This window comes from Crocodylus siamensis, chromosome 1 (assembly GCF_052110815.1).
Source record: "Crocodylus siamensis isolate JL-2025a chromosome 1, ASM5211081v1, whole genome shotgun sequence".
Classification (NCBI taxonomy): domain Eukaryota; kingdom Metazoa; phylum Chordata; order Crocodylia; family Crocodylidae; genus Crocodylus; species Crocodylus siamensis.
In genome coordinates, this window is record NC_143395.1 from 213,608,101 (window position 1) to 213,632,587 (window position 24,487).

At 45.1% G+C, this 24,487-nt stretch overlaps 1 protein-coding gene across 4 annotated transcripts in view; it reads right to left on the bottom strand.

Annotated features, from left to right (window-relative positions):
* The window catches only part of CCDC181 (coiled-coil domain containing 181), a 24,251-nt gene extending 9,681 nt beyond the window's left edge, over nucleotides 1-14,570 (bottom strand). For 2 of the 4 annotated variants that reach the window (XM_090056198.1, XM_090056180.1), the window contains exons 1-2: nucleotides 14,492-14,570; nucleotides 6,311-6,467 (exon numbers count right to left, since the gene is read on the bottom strand). In XM_090056198.1, the coding sequence (XP_089912324.1) occupies nucleotides 6,311-6,448 (138 nt within the window). In that variant the 5' untranslated portion in view covers nucleotides 6,449-6,467; nucleotides 14,492-14,570. The other 2 variants (XM_090056188.1, XM_090056206.1) reach the window with 2 other exon arrangements.
* Nucleotides 14,571-24,487: the final 9,917 nt, after the last annotated feature.

The following is a 24,487-nucleotide window of genomic DNA, read 5'->3' on the forward strand; positions in this document are numbered from 1 at the left end:
GAAATAAAATACGACAAAGAATTCAAATGGAGTAAGAAACAGATTAAATGAAAACAAGTAAATGAAAAGAGTAGGAAGAGAGAAGTGCAGATCTATTATTTAACAGGATAAATCAGCAAATTACAGATTATACAGAGAAAACAGGTATTCATCTTTGCATCAGTCTTGACAATAGTAACCTTTTCTGTGAAGTATTTGGTTTTAACTAAGGCAGACAAGGTTCTTTGGGCAGATATGATATCTTTTATTAAACCAACTAAATGGTTTCAATCAATTATATCAAGTAAATGCAGAGTGTATACCATGACAAAAAAAGAACAGGTTAAAGAGATTTCAATGACACAGATACTCAGTTGACTACACCACTTAAGGAACTGGCTGAAGTAGTCTCTGAACAACTAGCAACCATCTTAGAATTCTTGGAAAATAAGAAGCATCCCTGAGGACTGGAGAGGCACAAACTACTCATCTTTCTGAAAAAAAAAAAAAAAAAGAAGATACAGAAAATTTCAGACTAGTCTGCCTACCTCATGAATGCTGCAATGGTGGAGAGGATGGAGCATCCCAGAGGAGTGCAGGGGGCCCCTCCACATGCTCGGCGGCAAACCAGGAAGTGGGCCAGAAGTACTTCCAGTCCACTTCCGGGTCTGCCAGGGACCACAGGGGAGAAGGGGGGGGGCACATCTGCCTGGCTCACTGATCAACCCCGGGTGCCCCCCACCCAGACCCAGGAGACACCAGTTGCTGAGCCAGGGGAGGTGCGGGGGGACCCCCTGCACACCCCCTAGCAGATCCAGAAGTAGACCAGAACTGCTTCTGGCCCTCTTCCAGGTGTGCTGCTGAGCACGCTGGGGAGCCCCCCACACTCCTGTTGGACTTTCCATGCGCTCCAGCATCACAGCATTCATGAGCTGCCTGCTACCTAGAGGTATGTAGAAAAAACATTTAAGCTGTGTCTATGTCCAAATCTCTGAACCTTTCCAAATCAATTCAAAGAGATTAAAGCGTCCTCTGATTCCATTCGGATTCGGAGATTCGGCCACTGAATCAGGCCAAATCTCCATCGAATCAGGGACTGAAGTTTCGCATGGCCCTAAAATTTATCTAATTTCCTTCTTTAACTGGATAACTGGTTTAGTAGATCAAAGGAAATTCAGTGAAGGGGATATATACTTCAGTAAGGCTTTCAGCACTGCCACACATGGCTTTTTCATAAACAAGGTAAAGAAAAATATCTAGATGAAATCAGCATAAAAGGTGGCGAAACAGCTTGAAAAACTGTTCTCTGCAGCTAATTCACTATCAGCATGGGAAGGCATTTCATTTGAAGACCCATGGGGTTCTTTCTTGGGCTCATTTTTCTTCAGCACTTTCACTAGTAATATGGGCGAAAGAACAGAATGCAGGCTTATAAAATTTGCAGATGACACCAAGTTGAAAGCGCCGGCAACCATCTTGGAGGGCAGAATCAGAATTAAAAATGATTTTGACAAGCTGAAGAGCTGATCCAAAAAATCAACAAGAAAAAATTCAATAAAGACAAGTATGGATTCCCATACTTAAGAAGGATCAATCCAGTGTAAAAATACAGAATGAGGAATATTTAGTTAGGCTTCAATATGAAAGAAAAAGATGTGGGAGTTATATTGGACCACAAGTAAAAATGAATTATCCACGATGTGATACTCCTTATTTAGGAAGGCATTCACAGGAATGTAACATGTAAAAAATGGGAAGAATACTGTGTCCCTGACACTGATAAGGCCTCATTTGGAACACTGTCCCATGCTGGGGCATCACACTTCAGAAAAAGTAGGCAAACCAGAATTAATTCAGAGAATGATAATACCAATAATGAGTTTAGGAAACATAATCTCTGAGGAAAGGTTCAAAGTATTTTTTTAAATCTAGAAAAGGAGGAAGAAAAAGGGAAATTATAACAGCTTTCAACTAGAAAAAAGGTTGTTACAGAGGGGGTCTACACGTGTGCTTTAATGCACAGTAGCCTATTTTACTGTGCATTAAAGTGGCGCTGTAGCAGGGACCCAGCCAAGCCTTGCACTTACCAGGACAATGACTGCTGGAGTGCTGTACAGGTGGCATACTCCCGGTCAGCCCCGAAGAAAAGCAGTGAGCCCTTGGCCAACAGCACACTCCTCTGAGCCTCCAGTGCCTGGGTGAGATGGGCTGCTGATGGGCAGCATGCTCTCCATGGGCACATTCCCTGAGCCAGAGTGAGAGCTGGAAGCCGGGCTCCACATGGGCCCGGGACCCAGCCCAAGAAGAGGGCAAGCAGCTGGCACCACCTAAGGCCCAGAAGCCACAGTTGCAGGAACTGATGAGCCCTTCTGAGGCTTTCAGCACCTGGTGGCAGCTGCAAGACACGTTGGGGCAGGCAGGTATCCCAGGCTGGAATGTCCTGCATAAGGCAGCACCAGCCTCAGAAGTGGGAAAACACTGGCATAGACACTGGTCCATGTATCATCCCTCTACCAGAACCAAGGACCTATGATCAAAGACCAGTTTGACAACAGCTCTCCCTGCAGAACCCTAACAGTTACACAGCTGCTGGAGTTCAGGTACCTTTAGGGGCCTCATGGAGGTTCGTAATACCCATGGGCCCAGGCTACCCAAAAGATGACAGCCACACTCCAGCAGACTCGAGTAATTGAGTCTGCTCTGACACACTAGAATTCCAGCACATCAAATTAGCCTCTGTGCTCGTATATAGGCATCTAGAGGTAGTAAAATTTACTGCACATTAGCAAAAGTGTATTAACGCATGTGTAGATGTGACCATAAAGTGTTATACCTTATAAAGACAGCAATTGATTGTTCTCTGTGGTTCCAATAGCCATGAAGAAAGACCAGAAGAAATCAGATTTATTTGAAACAAAGAAACTTTCATTTGGCAACTAGGAAAAACTTCCTATCTGAGTGGTGAAACACTGGAAAAGGCTACCTGAGGTACTAGGGAATCTTTATCATTGGAAAGCAGCTTAGACAAACATCTGACAGGAGTGGTCTAAATCAGCAGTCAGCACGGTTTTGGGGCTGGAAGCCAGATCAACCTGGTTCAGATCCCAGTCTAGCCAGTGCTTCCGGCCTGCCCTGCTGCTGCCGCTTCTCCCCACCACCGAGCTGCAGCACAGCATATGCAGAACTCTCCCTACCTGGCAGCAACGTGAGCAAAGGCTCCCTGGCTAGATCTAATGGTTCCATGGACTGAATCTGGCCCATGGGCCACATCTTGCCAACCGCCAGGGCTCAGTACTCACACCAGTACTCTTTAATATATTCATAAATGATCTAGATTCAGGTGTCAGAAGCAGACTGGCCAGTTTCACAGACGACACCAAATTATGGGGAAGTGCAATCACTCTAGAGGATAGGCTGGTGATTCAGGCCAACCTGGACAGGCTCGCAAGGTGGGCAGATAAAAACCTGATGGCATTCAACACAGAGACATGCAAGGTGCTCCACTTCGGGAGAAAAAACCCACATCATACTTAACAGGCTCAGAAGTGCTACACCACAAGTTGAACATAAGCTACCAATGTGATGCCACAGCCAGCAAAGCAAAGAAAACTCTGGCTTGCATCTACTGATGCAACTCAAGCAAGACCCAAGAAGTTGTTCTCCTGCTTTACTCAGCCTTGGTGAAGCCGCAGTTGGAATACTACATCCAATTCTGGGCTCCACGCTTTAGAAAGGATGTGGAGAAGCTTGAGAGAGTCCAAAGGAGAGCCACCTGCATGATTAAAGGTCAAGAGAACAGGCCTTATGAGAAGAGGCTGAGAGGTATGGGACTCTTCAGACTGGAGAAGCAAAGGCTCACACGTGACTTGGTGGCAACCTATAAGGGGTGTGTATCAGAAACTGGGAGAACATCTGTTCACCAGAGCACCCCAAGGGAAGACAAGGTCTAACGGTCACAAACTGCTGGAGGACCATTTTGGATTGGACATAAGGAAAAACTTCTTCATCATCGAGTCTCCAGAGTCTGAAATAGACTCCCCCCAGAAGTGGTGCAAGCATGTACTCTGGACACCTTTAAGAAACATGTGGATGCTTATCTTGCTGGGGTGATCTGACCCCAAATGACTTCTTGCCCCTTGGGCAGGGGGCTGGACCAGGTAAGTACACAAGGTCCCCTCCAGCCCTAATGTCTATGAAATCTATGAAAGTCTTCATTTTTTTCATTATGTAATAAATGTTGAAAGAAAAAAAATCTCTTTATTACATGTATCAAAATCTAGGGCAAAAAAGCTAAATTTGAAGTAATACACAATATGTTATATAAGCATTCATGCTTATGGAGGAAACATAATCTGCATTATTTGATGCCAGGATCACAGATCAGCCTTTGAGAGTTGCAACCAGTTTTCCATTCTAAGCCATATTTCTGAACTCTTGTAAATTTATTAAAATAACCACATTATTTTAAAACCCTAGCTGTCAAGAGAAACGTTTGAAGACATGGACACATGTTTTTTGGACTCCAGCGATGGTATACATAGATCTGAAATGTAAGTTTACTCACAACTGTCTACAGTGCGAATGATCCTCATATTCCATACTGAGAGAATGAAAAAGCAAAGCAAACAAGCAAAATAGATTTGTTTAGTCTTTTTTTTTTAAACTTATCCAAGATACTGTCTATATATATGTATAGACATGAATTATATACACACACACACACACATATATATATATATATATATATACACACACACACATATATATATATATATTATATACACCTTACATTGTTGGAATCTTTATGACTATTTGGACAATTTTAACTCTGAATCTTTGGGGGATTTTTTGCCATTAAGTTTATAGATGATTTTTTCATCAAGTTGAAAATAGTCCCAAATAACAACATTCATTTTTTTTTTTTGTACAAAACATACTACTTCTAGATCTGGGGCAGAAGTTCAATAAACCAATTTAACCTGAATCACCTAAATCTGATTCATCCATCCAGGCTTATCTTAAATCAGTTTTGGACATTTTGAAGGCAATTTACATGCATTGAACTTCTGTTGTGCTGCAGATTTGAACTGGTTTCCAATCACTTATACTAGTTTTGGTGTACTTTCTGTCCCTAGCTCTAGGATGTAAACCTACTTGCATAAGTGAGGACCCACTGAAAAATCTAATTTCACTATATATGCCCCACCTTAATAGAATGTATGGATTCAATCTTTAATTAGCAAGATGTAAGAGTCCAGGCATTTTAAAATCAACAAGATTACAGCTTGACAAGAAAAGAAACAGGAAATAAGACAGGAGGAAGATGGTAACTGAAAAAGGGATGATTGACTTGATGTATACTACTCTCTCTTGCACAGTACACACTAGAACCAACATAAGTAAGAAAAGGAGTGAAAGGGAAACCACAATAATAATCAAGTCCCATAGGTAATGTCTATAATACATTACCTATGGGGTGGGGGGGACAAAACAAACAAACAGGAGATGAACAAAAACAGGAGACTTCGAAAGAGCAGAGCAGGATGTCTTTCCCACCTGTACTGCACTGAATACAAAACAGTAGACCATAGCTATTTAAAGGTGTTCAACACAAAAAAAAACTTATTATGGAGCTAAGAAGTTAATCCTATTCTGAAGGCCATGCCTTCTATTCAAACTGCTAGCTAAGTCTTTACAGGCAGTGATGATGTCAAAGAGTAGAGGCTACAAAAAGGACCAATAATAGAGGAAGCTGGCATTCCTATGGCAGAGAGTTTTTACACAGAAACAGGAGAAAGTAGCTATTGCTTCTGTTGTCTCAGACCTTCTTCCCAAGCAATGAGAGCAGCAGCAGAAAAAGGAAAGAAGAACAGTGAGGAAAGTGCACGAGCACCACCAATCATACTAAATCCAAGCCAAACTGTCAAATAATGAATTTTCAGAGCCAATTTCCATTTTGGTGCTCCACAAACCCACTTCATACAATTTGGAACAAACCAAAGCATGAGTAGAAAATTGATCCAAGACAACATAAAAATAAAACCATGATGCTTAAAAAGTACCCACCTTAGAAACAGCAGTAGTATTTTTTGATCCAAGCATATTCTTTTTTGTTCCTCCAGGGAATAAGGTATTTCCTATTTCATAAAAGGGATGACTACACTAACTGAAAAAGCTATGGTTTACTGTATTCCTAAACAAGGTCCCCTTCCCAGTTCATGTTTCAACAAATTTAAATAAATGCTTCAAATCAAACAGTGGATGAACTGCGTAATTCAAGCTGTTCAAAACTCCATACTTGCTACAAAATAATTAGCATTTTCTTTAATACCTCTGTTTCACCAAGGCTTGACATTTCTTCTTCATTGATTAGCCACTCAAGGTCATTTTCAAAATCATCCTCATACTCTCCACTTTCTGCTGAATCACCAGCATCTGCTGAGTCACCAGAGTCTGTCTTCTCGCTCATTTTGACTCTATATTTAATGCTACAAGAAGGGGAAAACACTGTTTTAAAACTCCAATGGATGTAAAAAAAGGCAACGTTGATTCCTATGGGATACAGCTAAGAAGGTAGGCAGTACCAATATAATCCCTTAGACTCTTCTATCGTACTCAAGAACATAAAAATTATAAGCACATGTTAATCCCTTCTGAGACATGGAAGTATTTCCACCAACATTTCTAAAATGGGGTCTGATGTACAGAAAAGTAAGGTAATTCACTCAGTCTTACAGCAAGCAACTCCCAGAGCAAAAAGAACAACCAAGGATTTCCCAACTTCTAGTCTTCCCTTTTAATCACTAGATCTTTCCAGAAAGCATATTTACAGGACTGATGCCTCTGTGCTCCCATTCCAGCATTCCAATGGTTTAAAACAATTCTTACGCATTAAAATTAACAAAAGGAAAGAGCTGGAATGTTCAAATCCTAAAGTCCTTTCACTGCTTGCAACAGAACACATTATCTAAATTTTACATGAAAATATAAAAAATGAGAAAATCCAGAGGCATAAGAACCCTTGACAGGAAAATCCTATGCAAGTCAAAGAGAGTTCTGAACACAGAACAAAATCAGACTCCAGGGGTGTGTCCAGACAAGCGTGCACATGCAGTTTGTGGCGCTGCAGACCCATCTGCAGCACTGCAAGCCGCAAGCAGGGTGCATGCAAGCATTTGCCGTGCCGCCGATTTGCAGCACAGATGGTTTTTCTGACATTGGGAGATGGTGGTGTCAAAAAAACCTGTGCCAAAAAAAAGCAGAGCAGCACATGTGGCAGCAGCATGCACCACCTGAAACTGGAGCCTGGATAGCCAGAGCCACACTTAAGCTACCAACCAGGCTCTGCACCTCTGAATCACTCCTGGAGCCCTGGGAGGCCCACAGGGCCCCATGTAAGTCTCCCCTACCACACCCAGGGCAGCATGCCATGCACCATAGCACGTATGCACAGCCATTCCCCAGGGACAAATAGAAGCGACACAACTACATGTCGCTGCTATTTGTCCCCAGGAAAACACACATGCATACTTGCCTGGACACACCCTAGGTGACTATTTCATATTTAAAAAATGTATATCAAAGCAAATAAAGGAAGGCATTAATCTGAATAGTACTCATGAAAAGAAGATGGGTTATCTGTAGGGATGCACCGATAGAGAATTTTGAGCCAATACCAATGGCCAACTTTTAACAAGGCATATCAGCCAATACCAATATGCAGCTGGGCAGCTTTTAGAGCAACGTCCAGCTGTTAAGTCTGTTGGGGGGGAGCAAGGGGAGGGGAGGGAAGGGGCCTGGATGGGGGCAGATTGAGGCCCCCACAGTGAGGGAGGGAGTGGGGCAGGGGCAGGCACTGGACATCCGAGGTGGAGCAGGGGACGAGCAGCTTGTCTGGGGGGCACGTGGGGCGGGGGTGGTGGCTCCCACCCATGCATGCACCCTAAGAGGGCATGGGGTGTGTGCGCTTGGGGTGTGAGAAGCAGGCTGTATTCGATTTGGATTTGGCCCATTTCAGGGGACAATGTTTCAATTCGCTAATTCGGATCACTGTCCCGATTCGATTTGGCCAAATCCAAATCTGAAGATTCGATTCCAATTCAGAGAATCAGCAATTCAGCCACAGACACAGCTTTAAATGTTTTTTCTACATACCTTGAAGTACCAGGCACGGCTTGTGAATGCTGAGATGATGGGGTGGATAGAGCATCTCACACGAGCGTGGGGGGACCCCCCAGCATGCTCGGCGGTGGACCCTGAAGAGGACTGGAATTACATCCAGTCCACTTCTGGGTTCACCACCAGGCATGTGGGGGACCCCCTTCACCTCCCCTGGCTCAGCAATCAGGCACAGGGGGACCCTGGGAGCCCCCACAGACCCAGGAGGCACCATTCACCGAGCAGGAGGGCAGGGGAAGGGGGGGGTCCCTTGTGCGCTCTGCAGTGGACCCAGAAGTGGACTAGAAGTGCTTCTGGTCCACCACCGAGCGCACTGGGGACCACCCCCATGCTCCTGTGGGATGCTCCCTCCGCCCCGCCATCTCAGCTTTCATGAGCTGCCTGGTACCTTGAGGTATGTAGAAAAAACATATAAAGCTGTGTCTATGTCCAAATCATCGAATCTCTCCAAATCAAATTGGAGACTTGCGATTCAATTCAGAGAGATTAATGGGTCTCCTGATTTGATTTGGATTTGGAGATTCAGCTGCCAAATCAGGCTGAATCTCTGCGGAATTGAATCAGCAACTGAAGCTTTGCACTGCCGTCGTGTGTGCCCCCTGGGTCTCCACACAGGGAGAGGGTAGGCTGCCACTGCAGGCTAGGACCGGGGCAGCACCAAGCTCTTCCCAGCGGGCAGCTAGGCCGTGCTGTGCTCAGGGTGGGCAGCGGCAGCACTAGTAAAAGGGTTACTCAGGTGTCTGCAGCCACCCCAAAGTTCACTGTAGCCCCTCCCAACCCTCCTTCCCAGCTCTGCCACCGTCCACCCTGAGTGCATCCCCTGTCCAGCCCCCTGCCAGGAGGAGCCCAGCACTGCCTGTCCCAGCCTGCAGCAGCAGCCTGCCCTCGCCCCACGCACAGATGCGATGGCACACCCCACCCCCGCCCATGTCCTCCTGAGGTCTGCGCATCATGCCTATGAAATCCTTACCTTTCAAATCGGAAAGCCGGGGATCGACCTATACACCGTGTCAACCTATATGCCATAAAATACAGTACTGATTCTTTACACCCAATCAAAACATTATATCAAAGCATCACTTATTCCTTATGCCCAGTCAAAATATTCAATGCCTATCCCCAAAATGTATTGCTCTGGGAATTAAATTAATGCCACATTATGGTTAAATGAAGAATAAAAGCAGACAAACTACACACAATAAATAGCCCCCTTTATAAGCGTTACACTGAAGCCATTTCAGCTTAAGTTAACATCAAAGTGAACAGTACAAACAGTACAAACATCATGGGTTTCAGTGTTTTACTGTAATTCCCAAAAGCACTTGGATTTTGCCCACTGAGCAAGACATTATACTATGGAACCTTACCCATTAGATTAGGACTTTCTGAAATATATTTGATATATGGTTTACATTGGCTGCTGGAGTTCAGATGAACTTCAAAACTCTGAGTAGAATACAACCAAAAAGTACAGTTGGTTTAGGTTTCTGCCCGGAGGGGCACTAGATTTGTTTGAAATCTAGTGCAGTAAACCCAGCCGAAGCCTCCAATTTGTAACTCTCTGAATAGCCTCAACAACACTACCCCTTTTTCAACCCAAAATGTTAGCTGAAGTTGAGGTTCTGAATGTTGCTGCACTGATGAGAAACAGGATATTGAGCTATATATGTTTGATGCAACCCTGTTCATTTACAAAGAATGCAAAAAGTTCGGTTCAAACAGGAGACAGCATCTTTATTAACAGCCCCAAGTGCTAGAGTCCAGCCAGAATTCAGTCCAAAAATCACCCTAGGCCTTTTCTGAGACCCAAGCTCCTACTGCTGTATCCTTGACTTCATGCTTCCCTTTATCTGTGGGGCTCCTCTACTTCTTTTTCACAGACACACAAACTAAAACCCTCCTTCTACACGTACCTCGGATTTGGGTGATGACTTGTGCATGTTTTTGGTGGAAGTTCCTATTGGTTCAGGTAGCTGAGCTAATTTAAAAGTGCTTAACTCATTCTTACATTTAACCCCAAAAACATGCATATGACCACCCACCATTTATAAAGCTTCTCATCACTTGTGTGCCTGAGGTACATTACCTTCTGGAAGCAATGCACATCTCCTTGAGTTTGGTTTTAGACTGGGAACCTTAAGTTTACCACAGACCATTTGCAAAATGCATCAGTGCTTGATCAAAGGGGCTAAAGTACATCAAAATATCACCAAAGTATAACCACCAAGATGAGAGGTTTATGGTCTTAACAAACAAGCGAGCTCATAGACAAAAGAATACAACACAACCAGAGTGAACTATCAGATGGGGAGTAAATGTAATGTCAGTGTCCATTCTTTATTATACCTTAGTTCAGGAATACCAACTCATATTTCTCTCCTCAGAAGCTGTATTCCACAGCTCACCAGCCAGTATTACCCTTTTTTGACCTCGGAACTTAATCAAAATGTTGGGTCCTGAGGGTTGCTTTAAGAAAATGATGGCAGAATCAGGCATCTTTGATTTTTTAACACAAAACAGAGTCCTATTTCCCTGAAACTAAGATAAACAGCCATGTTCTTGCTTACAGTCTTTTTCTAGTGAGCATTCAGACCAAAATGTACCCTGTAAGCTGTACCCAGAACCTCATTCCCAGTGCTTAGTCAGGCTACATATTTTGCTTGAAGCTCTTTCTCTGGTTTTTTTCCTGCATCTTTCACAAACATACTAACCTACATAGAAAAATACCCAGTGGAAAACCCTCCATCCACCCATCACAAGCCAAACTAAATGCACTTGTATCTTTTTTAGGTGGATGCTACTTTTGTTCCAGCTATCTGGTTCAACAAAAGAGCTCAACTGTTTCGATATTTATCTCACAGAAAGATAATAGTTACACCCACAGGTTTTGACAAGATTCAGTCCATCCTTTTAACAATACAAAATCATCATTTGCATGAAAGATGTAATTTAAATCACAGCACTGAACATAATTCTATGTATTCATAGTGCTTTACAAGGGGAACAATATAAATAAAAGAAATAAACTAAAATCTATTCTCTTGCAGGAATAGCATCATAGTACCTATGTTCTTGCCATGGTTTCAAGGATAATTTCAAAGGACAGATCCTACAAGACATCATATATTCTCAACCCCTTTACTAAGCCCCTTGGCTTTAATAGGAGCCAAAGACATTCATCAGATCACAAATCTTCATTTAATTTTGCTTAACACTAGTCTTTTGGGGCTTACACATAAGCAGAACTTCTCATGCTTGCTCTCAACTTAAAGATGATTTTTTTTTGTAAACTTCAGTAAAATCCTACGTGACTGTTTACAATATTCCAGTATGGATGAGTAAACTGTCATTCATGTGCTAAGAAACTATTAAGATCTATCTTTGGCATGCAATTCTATAAAGCCACATAAGAAATCCTTGATATTCTTTATAAACACAATTACATCTAACAATTTCACCATGTGGAAATTTAATTTCAACTTACTGAAGAGGAAGCAAGTCAGAGTCAATTAGAGCACCTGAACTCCTGACTTTCAGTCTTGTGCTGAACACCAAGCAATGTGTCTGCTTAAAAACAGCTTCACTTTAAGACCAAAATTTGGCAGGTATCATAATCTCCGTGTTTCAAATTTTGGTTCCACACTGCAAATTAGCAGCACAGTGAACAGGTGTGCCACATGTCGCTTGCAGCACCTCAAATAGCTTTAAGGCACTGAAAACAGCACGCACACATTCATCTGGATACACCCAGATGATAGAAACAGATGTTCCTTGATGTTGCATTTGTGCCACCATAAAAGTTTTAAGCATCCTTAGCTGCCTGCAGTCTCCAACTGCCCTAGATGGCGGCTTGAGGGGCCCAGACCTGCGTACCCTGGGAATTCCCATGTAGGATCAGCCCCCTCAAGCCCCTGGAGCACCAGCCCGTTTTTCCCCGCTTACAGAGAGGCACCCTGGGGAATCTTGGGGTACCTCTCTTTAAGCAAAGAAATTGGGGCTCCCCAGGGACACATCTCCATAAGTGAGGAAAGCATGAACAGATCCCCAAGTAGAGGTACAGAAGCCCTGTACCTCCAAGCCAGGACCCACCTTTGGAATCTTAGGGAGCCCATCTAGGTAAGCGGGAACAGTCAGGGTTTCCCTGTTTACTCAGATGTGCCCCTGAAGATCCCAGGGGCAGATCTGGGTAAGCAGGGAGAGCTGGGCAGGCACTGTCAGGCTTGAGGGGCCAAATCCTATCCAAGAGTTGCAAGGACTTCCAGGATGGGGTTCCTCAAGCCCTAGGACAGCACATCACCCTTTACTGCACACCATCAATGGGCAGGATAAGGGGCAACGTGTTTTACCCAATGAATTGGATCAACTGTGCTGTGACACAGCTGATCCATTTCATTTGGAGATGTCTATTTCTAGCCAGACAGTCCGAGTATATCCCAATCCCAACCATGCCACTGGTCCAATAAAAGACATCACCCACCAAAACCCCTGCCTCTCACACATTTCACTCTCCCTTTCAGCATCCATTCTGCCACTGCATAACACAGGATCCTGGGCAACAATCAAGATACAGGAATGTGTCATCATTAATGACTTGCTACCAACATAATCTATACTAATGTAAATCTATAGCTATATCATTTATATATGAAGCCCAGTCCAGCTTCCCCCATCATATTGGGTAAGAACATAAGAATTGCCACTTATTAAGTGAGACCATAGGCCCATCTTGCCCAGGATCCTGTTACACAGAAGCAAGGAGCGGATGCTGGAAGGGAGAGTGAACAGGGTATGACCAGGGCTTTCTTTCCCGTTTCTCTCTCACCTGCAGCCTCCAGCACCTACACTGTAGGAAATTAGGATTCAGGGGTTGTATCCCTAACTCCCATGCTCAATAGCTACTGATGCAATGTAGACCTCCAAGAATCTGTCCAACCCCGTCTGGAATCTGGCCAAACGGTCAGCTTCCCCCGCATCCTGCAGTGACGAGTTCCACACTTTAATGACCCGCTCTGTGAAAAATAATTTCCTTTCGCTAGCTTTAAACTTACTACCTACTAGTTTCATTTTGTGACCCCTAGTTCTTGTTTTGTGAGACAGCGCAAATAATAAATCCCTATTTACTTACTCTTTGCTATTAAGTATTTTGTAAACCCTTCTCATGTCCCTCCTCAAACATCAGTTTCCTAAACAGAATGGGCCTAGCCTCTAGTCTGTCCTCATATGGAAGACCCTCCATACCGCTAATCATCCTTGCTGCTCTTCTCTGGCCCTTCCCTAGTTCTTCTATCACCTTTTTTAGGCATGGGGCCAACACTAGGCACAGTGTCCAAGGTGTGGATGCACCATGGATGTATAAAGGGGCAAGATGATACTTTCTGTTTTGTTTACAACTCCATTCTTAGTAACTGTATAAAATTGGGGTCAGAAGGACCTCAGAAGGCACCTAGTCCACCCTCCTGCTCAAAACAGGCCCAGCCCCAACTAGATCATCCCAGCCAAGGCTTTGTTTAGCTGGGTCTTAAAAACCTCCAAAGATGGACAGTCCCCTACCTCTCTGGGTAACCTGTTCCAGTGTTTTACTGCCCTCCTGGTGAGAAAATTCTTCCTAAAATCTAGCCTAAACTTCCCTTGCTGCAACTTGAGACCACTGCTCCTTGTTCCGTCATCTGCCACCACTAAGAACAGTCCAGCTCCATCCTCTTTGGAACCACCTTCAAGTAGTTGAAGGCTGCTGTTAAATCCCCTCTCCTTTTCTCCAGACTAAATCCAATTCTCTCTTTCTCCAGAAATCATGTCCCCCACACTCTTCACCATTTTTGTCACCCTCCACTGGACCCTCTCCAATATGTCCACATCCCATCTGTAGTGGAGGACCCAAAACTGGATGCAGCACTGCAGATGTGGCCTCTCCAGTGCTGAACTGAATCACTTCCCTCGATCTGCTGGCAACACTCCTACCAATGCACCCAGTGTGTCCCTAGCCTTCTCCACAACAACAGCGCACTGCTGTCATCAAGGCTGCTATCAAATCCCTCCTCAGTCTCTGGTCCTCTGCGCTCAGCGACCCTGCCCATCCCCAGAGGCGTCAGGAGCCCCCGCCCACATTGCGGATGGCGGAGCCCAGGGGCGATGCCGTCAGCGAGGAGCCCACAGCGATTCCCGCCTCTTCTTGGGTCCGGAGGGAGGGAGCTGCCCCGTGCGCACAGTCCCCGCCCCCGCTCCAGTGCAGCGGAGGGGGAGGGGAATCACCCCGGGGGGGCGCCCCTCCCCTGCCCCTCACCTGGGCCTCTCTCCATGTTGCCATGGTAACCGCGGCGGCCCCACAGCCTCTCACCTTCCAACTCCACGCTGCGAACGGCAACGGGCGAGGGCCAAACACCCTTCCTCACGCTGCTCCGTTGCCTCGGGAACGGTGCGTGCGCATGAGATCCCGCGACAACATGGAGATTTCCTCCCGGCGTTTCCATGGAGACCCCCGACCACACCGACGCAAGGCGGTGCCTCCATCTTGGTTCCTGGCAATGGATGGGCGGAGCTGGAGCCTGACTCACTGTGTGGCGCTAGGGCTTCCCGCCCAGGGCATGGGGCGGGGCGTCCCCCACAGCCCCAGAGCAGGCACCCACTGGCAGGGCAAGAGCTCTGCTCCAGAAAAAGGATTTTTCTCCTGTGCCTGAAGAATGGCACTTGTGCCTGAAAGTTTGGAAGTGTGTGTACACACACACACACACACACACACACACACTTTTAAGCAAAAAAATCTAGTTGATCTAATAGAAATGATCACTTCTGCCACCAGTTCTGGTTCCTTTTGCCTCTAGATGGATACGGCTACAACCTGGATGTCTGAATACACCCAGTGACTTTACAGTTGGTTTCTCTCCAGCTTCAATTTGACCGTGCGACAGGGCCTGCACAGGCCTTGCCTGATCCCATCAAACACCCCGCAGTGCCCCCTTCAGCAATGGTGCCAAGGAAACTCATGAATTGTCACTCGGAGAACAAAACAGTGCCAGTGTTAAGTTAAAGAAACCTGATAAAAAATGCCTTGCTGCCCTAGCTGGGCAGTTGGTCCAGTAAGATACCACCCTAAGAAACCCTTGCCTCTCGCATCGTTCCTGGACCATCACGGCAACATCATCACTCTTAACACCCAGGGTCCTGCGCCATCTTGGCGTGCCTTGAGAGCCTTTCAAAGTTGTTATGGGATGCCATGCAACGTGAGCACCGTTAGGTTCACAACCCTGATTCACAAGATAAACTGGTGGCCTTTCTGAGTTCTTTGAAACAGAAAAACTGCTCTGTAGGCCAAAAAAAGGGTGAAAACCAAGAGCTGGCATTTTCTGAGTGGGGGCCTCCAAGTCTAGTCAGAGGTGCCTTGAGCCTAAAAAGGTCAAAAAACACTGTTCTTAACGCTATCACAGTTTGATGATTAAGTTTGTGTTTTAGAGGAGACTCTTGTTGCATATGTTTCCAGATTAATAATGTTTTGAGCCTTGTTGCCACCCGTGACCATTTCCAATCTAAGCATAGCTGCAGAAGTGTCACTACTCAGAAAGCTCAAAGCCTGTTTCTGAGTGACCATGGTTCAAACCTGTGCAGATGTGACAACTTCGTCAGCAAGTAAAGCAGCCATCAAAAACAATTAAACAAAGCAACAAGGCCTGAAAGAAAATAAGGCAAGACCAGATATTAAATTATTAAATAATAAGATATATACTATATCATAGTTTTATCTTAAAATAGTAGTAGTAGTGATTGATGTAACCAAATGTATTAGATGGTATTTTGCTATAATAGATACATTTTTGTTTAAAAGTTTTAAATAGTTTGTAAAAACCAAAACAGCCTTATCAGAAAAGACCGTAAAGTAAGGCAAAGAAGAAATGGGAACAACATTCCACAATGGGGAAGAAAAGGAGATAAGAGACCCTCCCTCTTTTCCAAGAATATAAATCCCAACTAACTGACAGCTTCCAAGTCCACAAGAGGTCTGGTTCAGTCCAATTCCAAAAGTTTCAGTCAAACAAAGAAACTGCAATAAAACCAATCAGAGATCATTTATTATAATACTAAAACCAATCATCTATAAATATTGAGCATAGGCTGCAGGGAAATTTGGAGAACTCGGCAAATTCAAAAAGACCTGCTGCCAATATGCATGCCACCCTCCTACCTCCCAAGTCTCCCCAGCCAGTTAAGGCTCTAATGTTTTGCTGTTGGGGGTAGCTAGATAAACTTTGGGATAAATGTTGGTTTTCATGTTTTCAAGTGCAAGCAAATAAAAGATTTGTCTGTAGACCTGCTTCTGCCTCTCTTGCCAGCAGCCTATCCACAACGTTACCTGTAATCTGGGAAGCAGCATTACTAAATCAAATGTGGAGGTCTGGCTGTCAGTGTCCTTGTTTGAGATGGTGTAATCAAAGCACCACCAAATTGGGGATTATTATACATGTTTTGTTTGAATCTGATCCAATTCTTCATTACCAATCTGACCAAGTTAAGATAGGAGTGTCATACTTGGGCGTGGAGAAACATAGCTCTGTGTTTAACTCCTTTAACACCACTGGGACTTTGGGATTTAAAAATTAACAACTTCAGAATATTTTCAAAAGAGTTTGACTGAATGATAAATGAAAGCATAACAAAAAGGATACTGTAAGCCCCATAGACGGGAGGTAAGAGATCTCACCGGAAGGGATAACTTTTTACTTTTGTTATTAAAGAGTTGCATGGCAATGAAACTAGCTAGGGTGTATAAACAGAAATGATTCATTATGAACTAGCAGCCTTTTGTTTGAAACTGTGCTTATCAGCAGCATTCTTACCTGACTGGAAACAGAGGCCAATGTTGCTAAGCACCTGGCTGCACCTTTCAAGCTGTACCACTGACATTGGCCAAAGCTAATTAACGCTCTTTCAACAACAGATTTAATTTGTTGTATCACTTCTCTTTGGAAAGTCTCTGTGTCACACAGTAAATGTGCAATCGAGTTTTCAAAATAGCGAATAGAGAAACTTTAGAAAGACTTTGCAAGCTTGGTTTACTGAAATCAGATGCTTACTGACTAGAACAATTAAGACAAACTTTTCAAACAACAGCTCGCATTACCAATTCTGTCAGGTTTGCTTTAACTCTCTGGGGCAGTAACTAGAACAATCAAAATGGCTCCCCACAGGTCCTGAAATGTAGCAGCAGGGGACTGGCCACTGCTTCCCCACTGCCAAATTTCTGGACCCACGGGGCACCCCACAGGTCAGATTTTCTGGTTCTGTATTCTTGATAGGGTTCATGGGGTCCGATCTGGGTATGGAGGGCCAGGCTGATCTGGGTGCACAGGGTGCAATCCAACTGGTGGACTCGCCATGCCCTACTCATCTGGCCCATGGGACCTAAGCAGTAAGCACCACTGCCATAATGCATAATAAATGGCACAGTCAGCTGTAAGAAAGTACAAGTAACACCTCCCTCCATAGCAAAGTCCTTTGGTCAAGACACAAAGCAGTGTGTCCCAGCCCAGTGCAATTGTTCAGGTGGACAGGATGAATACCTTTACATTTCTGCAGAGAGCTCTTATGGATGCTTCCACCAGCTGCTGCTTTGTTACAAGCAAAGCTGCACACTTTGGCAGCTGCATTGGCTCAGTGGGATTCCCAGCTAAGGTCCTGCACTTTGTCCTCCGTAAAATTCCTACAGAAGGGGTTGTCAACTGGAAATACTTGGGAAGGCCCTAGGGGGTGTGTGCAGATGGGAACGGAGTGGGCAGGGCTGGCACAGGTGGCCAGGAGGTGAGGCTCACACACAGTGGTGGCTGCCCTCACCCACCACCACACGCTACCGCCGCTCTGCATCCAGCTGCGTGCCACCCCCCCACACACCCCCGCCCAGCCGTGCACCACACCTTCTGCCCCTGCATCCAGCCACGTGCCACCCCTCAACCCCCCACTCCTCCCAAGTCCGGCCACATGCCACCCCCGCCACCACTCCGCATCCAGCTGCCGGGGGTAGGTACACTTATTAAAAAAGGTTGAAAACCCCTGTCCAACAGGGACGATTTTGCAACACAGAAACCAAAACATTGTGCCAAGCTGAGATAGATCACTGAAAGCATCCAACTCACAGTTTTATAATCCACTAAGTAGTAACGTTAGAATAGAACCAGAGCTATAATTTGAAGATTCTTAACATGGGAAAATCATTTCTTCTGATAGTGATTTTCATTTCCTCTTCTTTGGGCTCATTTATATCAACCTCAAAAGGGAAGAGGCTGATATCATATATTTGGACTTTAAAAAAAGCCTTTGATCTGGTGTCCCATGATGTCCTCATGGAAAAATTGGGCAGCTGCGGCCTTGACTACTCCACAGTCTGATGGCTGAAGAACCGGCTCTGAGGTCAGACCCAGAGAGTAGTAGTTGACGGAACTGAATCAATGGGGCACTCAGTGACTAGTGGTGTCCCCTAAGGCTCCATTCTTGGACCTGTATTCTTTAATGTTTTCATAAACGATCTGGACACTGGTGTAAGAAGCAGACTGGCTAAGAGTGGGAAGAGTGTCCACACTTGAGGATAGGCTGGTGATCCAGGCCGACCTCAACAGGCTTGCAAGGTGGGCAGATAAAAAACTGATGGCATTCAATACAGAGAAATGCAAGGTGCTGCACCTTGGTGGAAAAAAAACACATCACATTTATAGGCTCACTAGCACCATGACTGAAAGAGACTTGGAGGTCATGATTGACCGCAAGATGAACATGAGCCACCAATGTGATACCGCAGCCAGCAAAGCAAACAAAACTCTGGCTTGCATCTACCAATGGATCTCGAGCAAGACCCAGGATGTCATCCTCCCACTGTACCTGGCTTTAGTGAGGCCACAGCTGGAGTACTGCATCCAATTCTGGGTTCCACAGTTTAGGAAGGACGTGGAGAATCTTGAAAGAGGCCAGAGGAGAGCCATGCATATGATCAGAGGGCAAAAGAGCAGGCCTTATGAAGAGAGACTGCAACCTATGGGACTTTTCAGCCTAGAGAAGCACAGGCTCAAGGGTGACTTGGTGGCAGCCTATAAGTACATATGGGGTGTGCATCAGGATCTGGGGGAACACTAGTTCACCAAAGCACCCCAAAGGGATGACAAGGTCCGACAGTAATAAACTCCTGCAAGACTGTTTTAGGATGGACATAAGGAAAAACTTCTTTACCGTCCGAGTCTCCAGTCTGGAATAGACTTCCCCCCCAAAGGTGGTGTGAGCACCTACTCTGGACACTTTTAAGAAACATTTGGATGCTTATCTTGCTGGGATCCTTTGACCCTAACTGACTTCCTGCCCTTTTGGGCAGGCGGCTGGACCTGATGATTTTACGAATTCCTTTCAAATCCTAATGTCTATGAAATCTATGAAATTTCTGTAAAGAGACATAGTTAGCCATGTTAGTCTGAAGTCAAACAGAAGATAGGGAAGATTTGTGCCTAACCAGAGTAGTTATAAGTATAACCCACTGCAAGAAGGGATGGGTTTACATTTTAGGGTACTAAATGAATTGTACCAATGGCTCAAGCCCCCATCCAGAAATCTGGAATACTAAATATGCTGGGGCATCCTGTATAAACAAAACCCTCTCCTCGCAAGCAAAGTAAACACAAAGCCCAAATTTATTACAGAAAATAATGACAAGAAACCCACCAAAGAAAACACTAAACATAATTTTAAAACACTATTAATTGCAAGACAAAGTCCATAGGTGACACCCTCTTCGGGAGGCTTCACCCATGCCCCGGCAGCCTGGGACTTGGGGCTCCCTAAAGGGTAGTTCAGGGGGCCTGCTCCCCTATACCTGCCCTTCAGCAAAGGGCTACAAAGGTGGGGGCACAACAGAGAGTCCTATGAGCTGCTCCTTGGGTTCACTACACTATGGGGAGCTGCTTGAGCGTGCAAGTCCTTTTGCATTGGACGGGGCTCCTGGAGAAGTGGTAGAGTGTCAATCTTTACTCCCCGGAGAGGCTGTTCATGGCAGGTAGGGGGGGAGGGTACAACTGCAGCTCCAGCCAGCATGAATGAACCCCAAACTTCTGGGCTGGATTATATGGCCTGCTGAAATGGAAATTGCAGGACAAACTCAAAAGGGAGCCAGGCTGATTACTGGCTACAGCTGGCCCAACCACACAGCTTGGCTGGAACAGAAGACCATCGAAAGAAACAAAGAGGAAAAGCTTTGTCTACTCTCTAAGTCTGAGCTGCAGGTAGTTTGGGTCAAACAGCTCCATTGGGACCAGAAGGTTGCAAACCTCAACCCCAGCCCAAAACTGGCAGGATTAGAAACTCCCAGGTTTCAACCGTGTTTAAAACTGCCAGACCTAATGCCTGGCCAGCCAACCCAAGGAATCAGTGCCCTCCCTCCCTGGTTTTAATCCCTTAAAACCTCACAAAAGGGGGAAGTAAAGGAGGAGAGAGGAGTACCCAGACACTGCGACAATTCTCCCCCTCTCTCTCCTCTACCTGAGTTTCCCCTTTTGCTATCTGCAGATTCCTTCTACCCTTGGAGGACACTTTGCTCTTTAGCAGCCCCTAGCAGATGCTCTTCCTCCCCAAACCAGCCTAGCTGACCTTATATCCCTCTGCATGACATCACCCTGGCCTTGTCCAGTCAGGGAGCGCCGCACTCCAGTTTTTCTCTTAACCAATCTGGCTGAAAAGTCTTTGCTCCCCCTGGCCAATCAGGCCAGAGAATTTTACATATATTATCCAGATACAAGTTGCAGCTGTGCATGTGCAGAGCATGTCCTAGATTTCCATGTGCAAAGCAGGTGGCAGAAACAAAAGGGGCTATCTTCCTACCTTGCGTGTTTTCTCCCCAGCAACAGGCTAAAAGGAAAAGAAAAAAAAGATAACTCCAGAAGAAGACACAGTATACAGCAACCAAAGTCATTCATTAGTAGGGGCATTGCCAGCAGATCAAGGAAAGTGATTGTTCCCTTCTATTCAGCACTGGTGAGGCCACATCTGCAGTATTGTGTCCAATTTGGGCTCTCTACTGCAAAAAGGATGTGGACAAATTGGAGGGGTCTGGGGCATATGAATTCTGAGGAGAGGCTGAGGGAGCTGGGCCCGTTTACTCTGTAGAAGAGAAGACTGAGAGGGGATTTAATAGCAGCCTTTAACTACCTGAAAGTTGGTTCGAAAGAGGACGGAATTAGACTGTTCTCAGTGGTGGCAGATAATAGAACAAGGAGCAATGGTCTCAAGTTGCAGCAAGAGAATTTGAGGTGAGATATTAGGAAAACCTCTCTCACTAGGATGGTAGTAAAGCACTGGATCAGGTCACCCAGAGAGATGGTAGAATCTCCATCCTTGGAGGTTTTTAAGACCCGGCTAGACAAAGCCTTGACTGGGATGGTCTACTTGGGGCTGGTCCCATTTTGAGCAGGAGGCTGGACTAGGTGACCTCCTTAGGTCCCTTCCAACCCACATTTTTTATGATTCTACGAGGCCCTTTGTGAAGCCAGAGACCAGACAACTGCCAAGTTCTTCAGGAGGCAAAAAACCACAAGTGGGGTTTTCGGATGGATCATCCTTGCTCATCAGCTAATGGAGAGAAAGGCAAGTTTATGAAGTGAAGTACTTCATCAACTGTAAAGGTTTTCAAAAGGAAAAAAGCCAAAGAAATGAGTGTTTTGAAGACCAACTGACTCTTGGCAACTATAACACTGTAAGTAGGGGTCCAGTTGTAAACCCCAGGAGCCATTATAGCAGCAACTAAAGACCTGTTCCCCTCCGAAAAAAAAGAAAACTGATGTCAGTTTTGTTCTCTACTTAGAATTTGACCAGCAGTTCAGGGTCAATGGCTTTGCATCACAGGAGTCCAGAGTCTGAAAGGATCCCAGGCTCACAGGATCAGCATTGGGTCCTACGTCAAGGAACAAGTAAGAGAACACAACTTTCACAGTGCAAGAAAACATTGCTGGCAGCCAACACATTGATGCCAACAAATTAATCCAGAATGCATTAGAAGTCCTGAGGAAAGTTACCCATGACCAGCTGTGTCTTATAACACCAGCACCTGGAATGACTCAGCAGGCAGAAATAGCACATGCCAGAAGAAGAAATGCATATACAAAAACATAAGTTTAAAGTGCTCATAGGTGCATGTCTGACAGAACAAGACAGTTAGTGTCTCACTCCGGATTTCCAGCACCCTCTGCCATTCCAGCCCTTATACCAGCTGCTTCACGCCAAGAAGGCTAACAGTATACTGGGCTGCATTAGTGGAAGCATTGCTAGCTGATCAACCAAGTGATTCTTCCCCTCTATTCAGCACTGGTGAGGCCACATCTGGAGTACTGTGTTCAGTTTTGGGTCCCCCACTACAAAAAGGATGTAGACAAATTGGACAGAGTCCAGCAGAGGGCAACAAAAATGGTTAGGGGGCTGGAGAACATGACTTCTGAGGGGAGGCTGGGGGAACTGGGCTTTAGTTTGGAGAAGCGAAAACAGAGAAGATTTAATAGCAGATTTAAAGGTGGTTCCAGTGAGAATGGAGCTAGACCGTTTTCAATGGTGGCAGATAATAGAACAAGGAGCAATGGTCTCAAGCTGAAGCATGGGAACTTGAGGTTAGATATTAGGAAAAATCTTTTTCACAAGGAGGGTAGTAAAACCCTGGAACTGGCTACCCAGAGAGGCTGTGGCTTCTCCATCTTTGGTGATTTTTAAGACCCAGCTAGACAAAGCCTTGGCTGGGATGATCTAGTTGGGGCTAGTCCTGCTTTGATCAGGGTATTGGACTAGATGACCTTGTGAAGCCCCTTCCAACCCTAATATTCTATGAAATCAATTCCAAATTAAAACGATACAAGAGAAAGGATATTTTAAGCATAGTGGAATGTCATCTTGCAAGGTCCGACTGTAAGCATACCATTTTCCCACAGAGAACAGAGAATGTTATTTGAAAAAGGGAAATCAAAAGCATTTTTTCATTAGATGCCTGTTATTAAACTTCTGAAGTACTGTATTTGAATCATTATGGGGAAATATACAGCATTTATTCTAAAGAAAACTAATATAGGGCAGTAGCTCACAGCTTGCAAGTACGTCCAAGGACATGTCCAAGGACATGTGCAAACATGCTAATTGCTCGTTTCCATTTCATTCATGTTACACAGTGTTTGAGGAGCTCTGAAATGCGCTTTATCTTTGTTATTCAGGTACACAGGCTGAAACAGCATACATCTGTATCATTTTCTATCCCAGAAAGGACCATTACAAATAACATTAAGCAACTCCTAAAATAGCTACAGTCTGTGGGAATGAATAGTCTGCTTTGCACGCAGTAAGGACAGCGTCAGACTTGGTTAGAGACCCAACAAAGAGGTAGGAAAGAAGTCCTGGGTTCCAATGTTTTACTTCACCTGTTCCAACCATTATTCTCTCTGCCTCTCAGGTGCTCAGGCTGGTAATGGAGTAAGCCTAACTGCTTCAGTACAGACCCTCCTATTCACAGTGGCACAATAGCTGTCCCACACCAACAACTGAACTCTCACACCTAGCCAGAAAGCAGTGTCGGTTCCAAGCTGACTGAGGAGACTGCTGACAGGCAGGTCAGTGTTACTGTTGTTCAGTGTTAAATGGAAGAATTCTTTAAGCATAACAAAAAAAATGCCACTCCTGGCAGCTCCTAAATAGATCTAACATTACCTTTTGAAGTTCTGGGTCTACCCTATGCCTCCCCCCTTCATTTACTAACAACAAATACCAGTACTAATTGGCAAGAATGTAGGGCTTGTTGCCAGGTGTTGTCGGCATAAGGTAAGTCTGAAGTAACATGCTAATCCAGAGTTATTACTCACCTTTGAATAGCCACCAGTTCCCACAAAATCAGAGAGACATTCTGATCTTGCGTTGTGATGTCCATCATACAAATCAGCACCAGGATGTATTACTATGGCATAACAAGCCAACACTGGGAGGTCCAGCTGCTAAGGAACTAGCACAGGGGTGGGCAAAATGCAGCCCGCCAGGCCATTCTATCTGGCCTGCAGGGCCCCTAAAAAATTTAGAAAATTAATATTTATCTGCCCCTGGCTGCCTGTCATGCGGCCCTCGATAGCTTGCCAAAACTCAGTAAGCGGCCCTCCACCCGAAATAATCACCCACCCCTGAACTAGCGCTTCCTTTTCAGCTCATGAAGTATTGCTAGCATTGTGGCAAGCAAGGGGTGGGGCAGTGAAGTGATTACTGCCAGAGCTGTGCATGTTCTGCTGGCAGCAGACAGCCATCTCCAGCACTGTTTATAAAGCACCTTTCACCAATGCTGGAGAGGTCAAATACCACT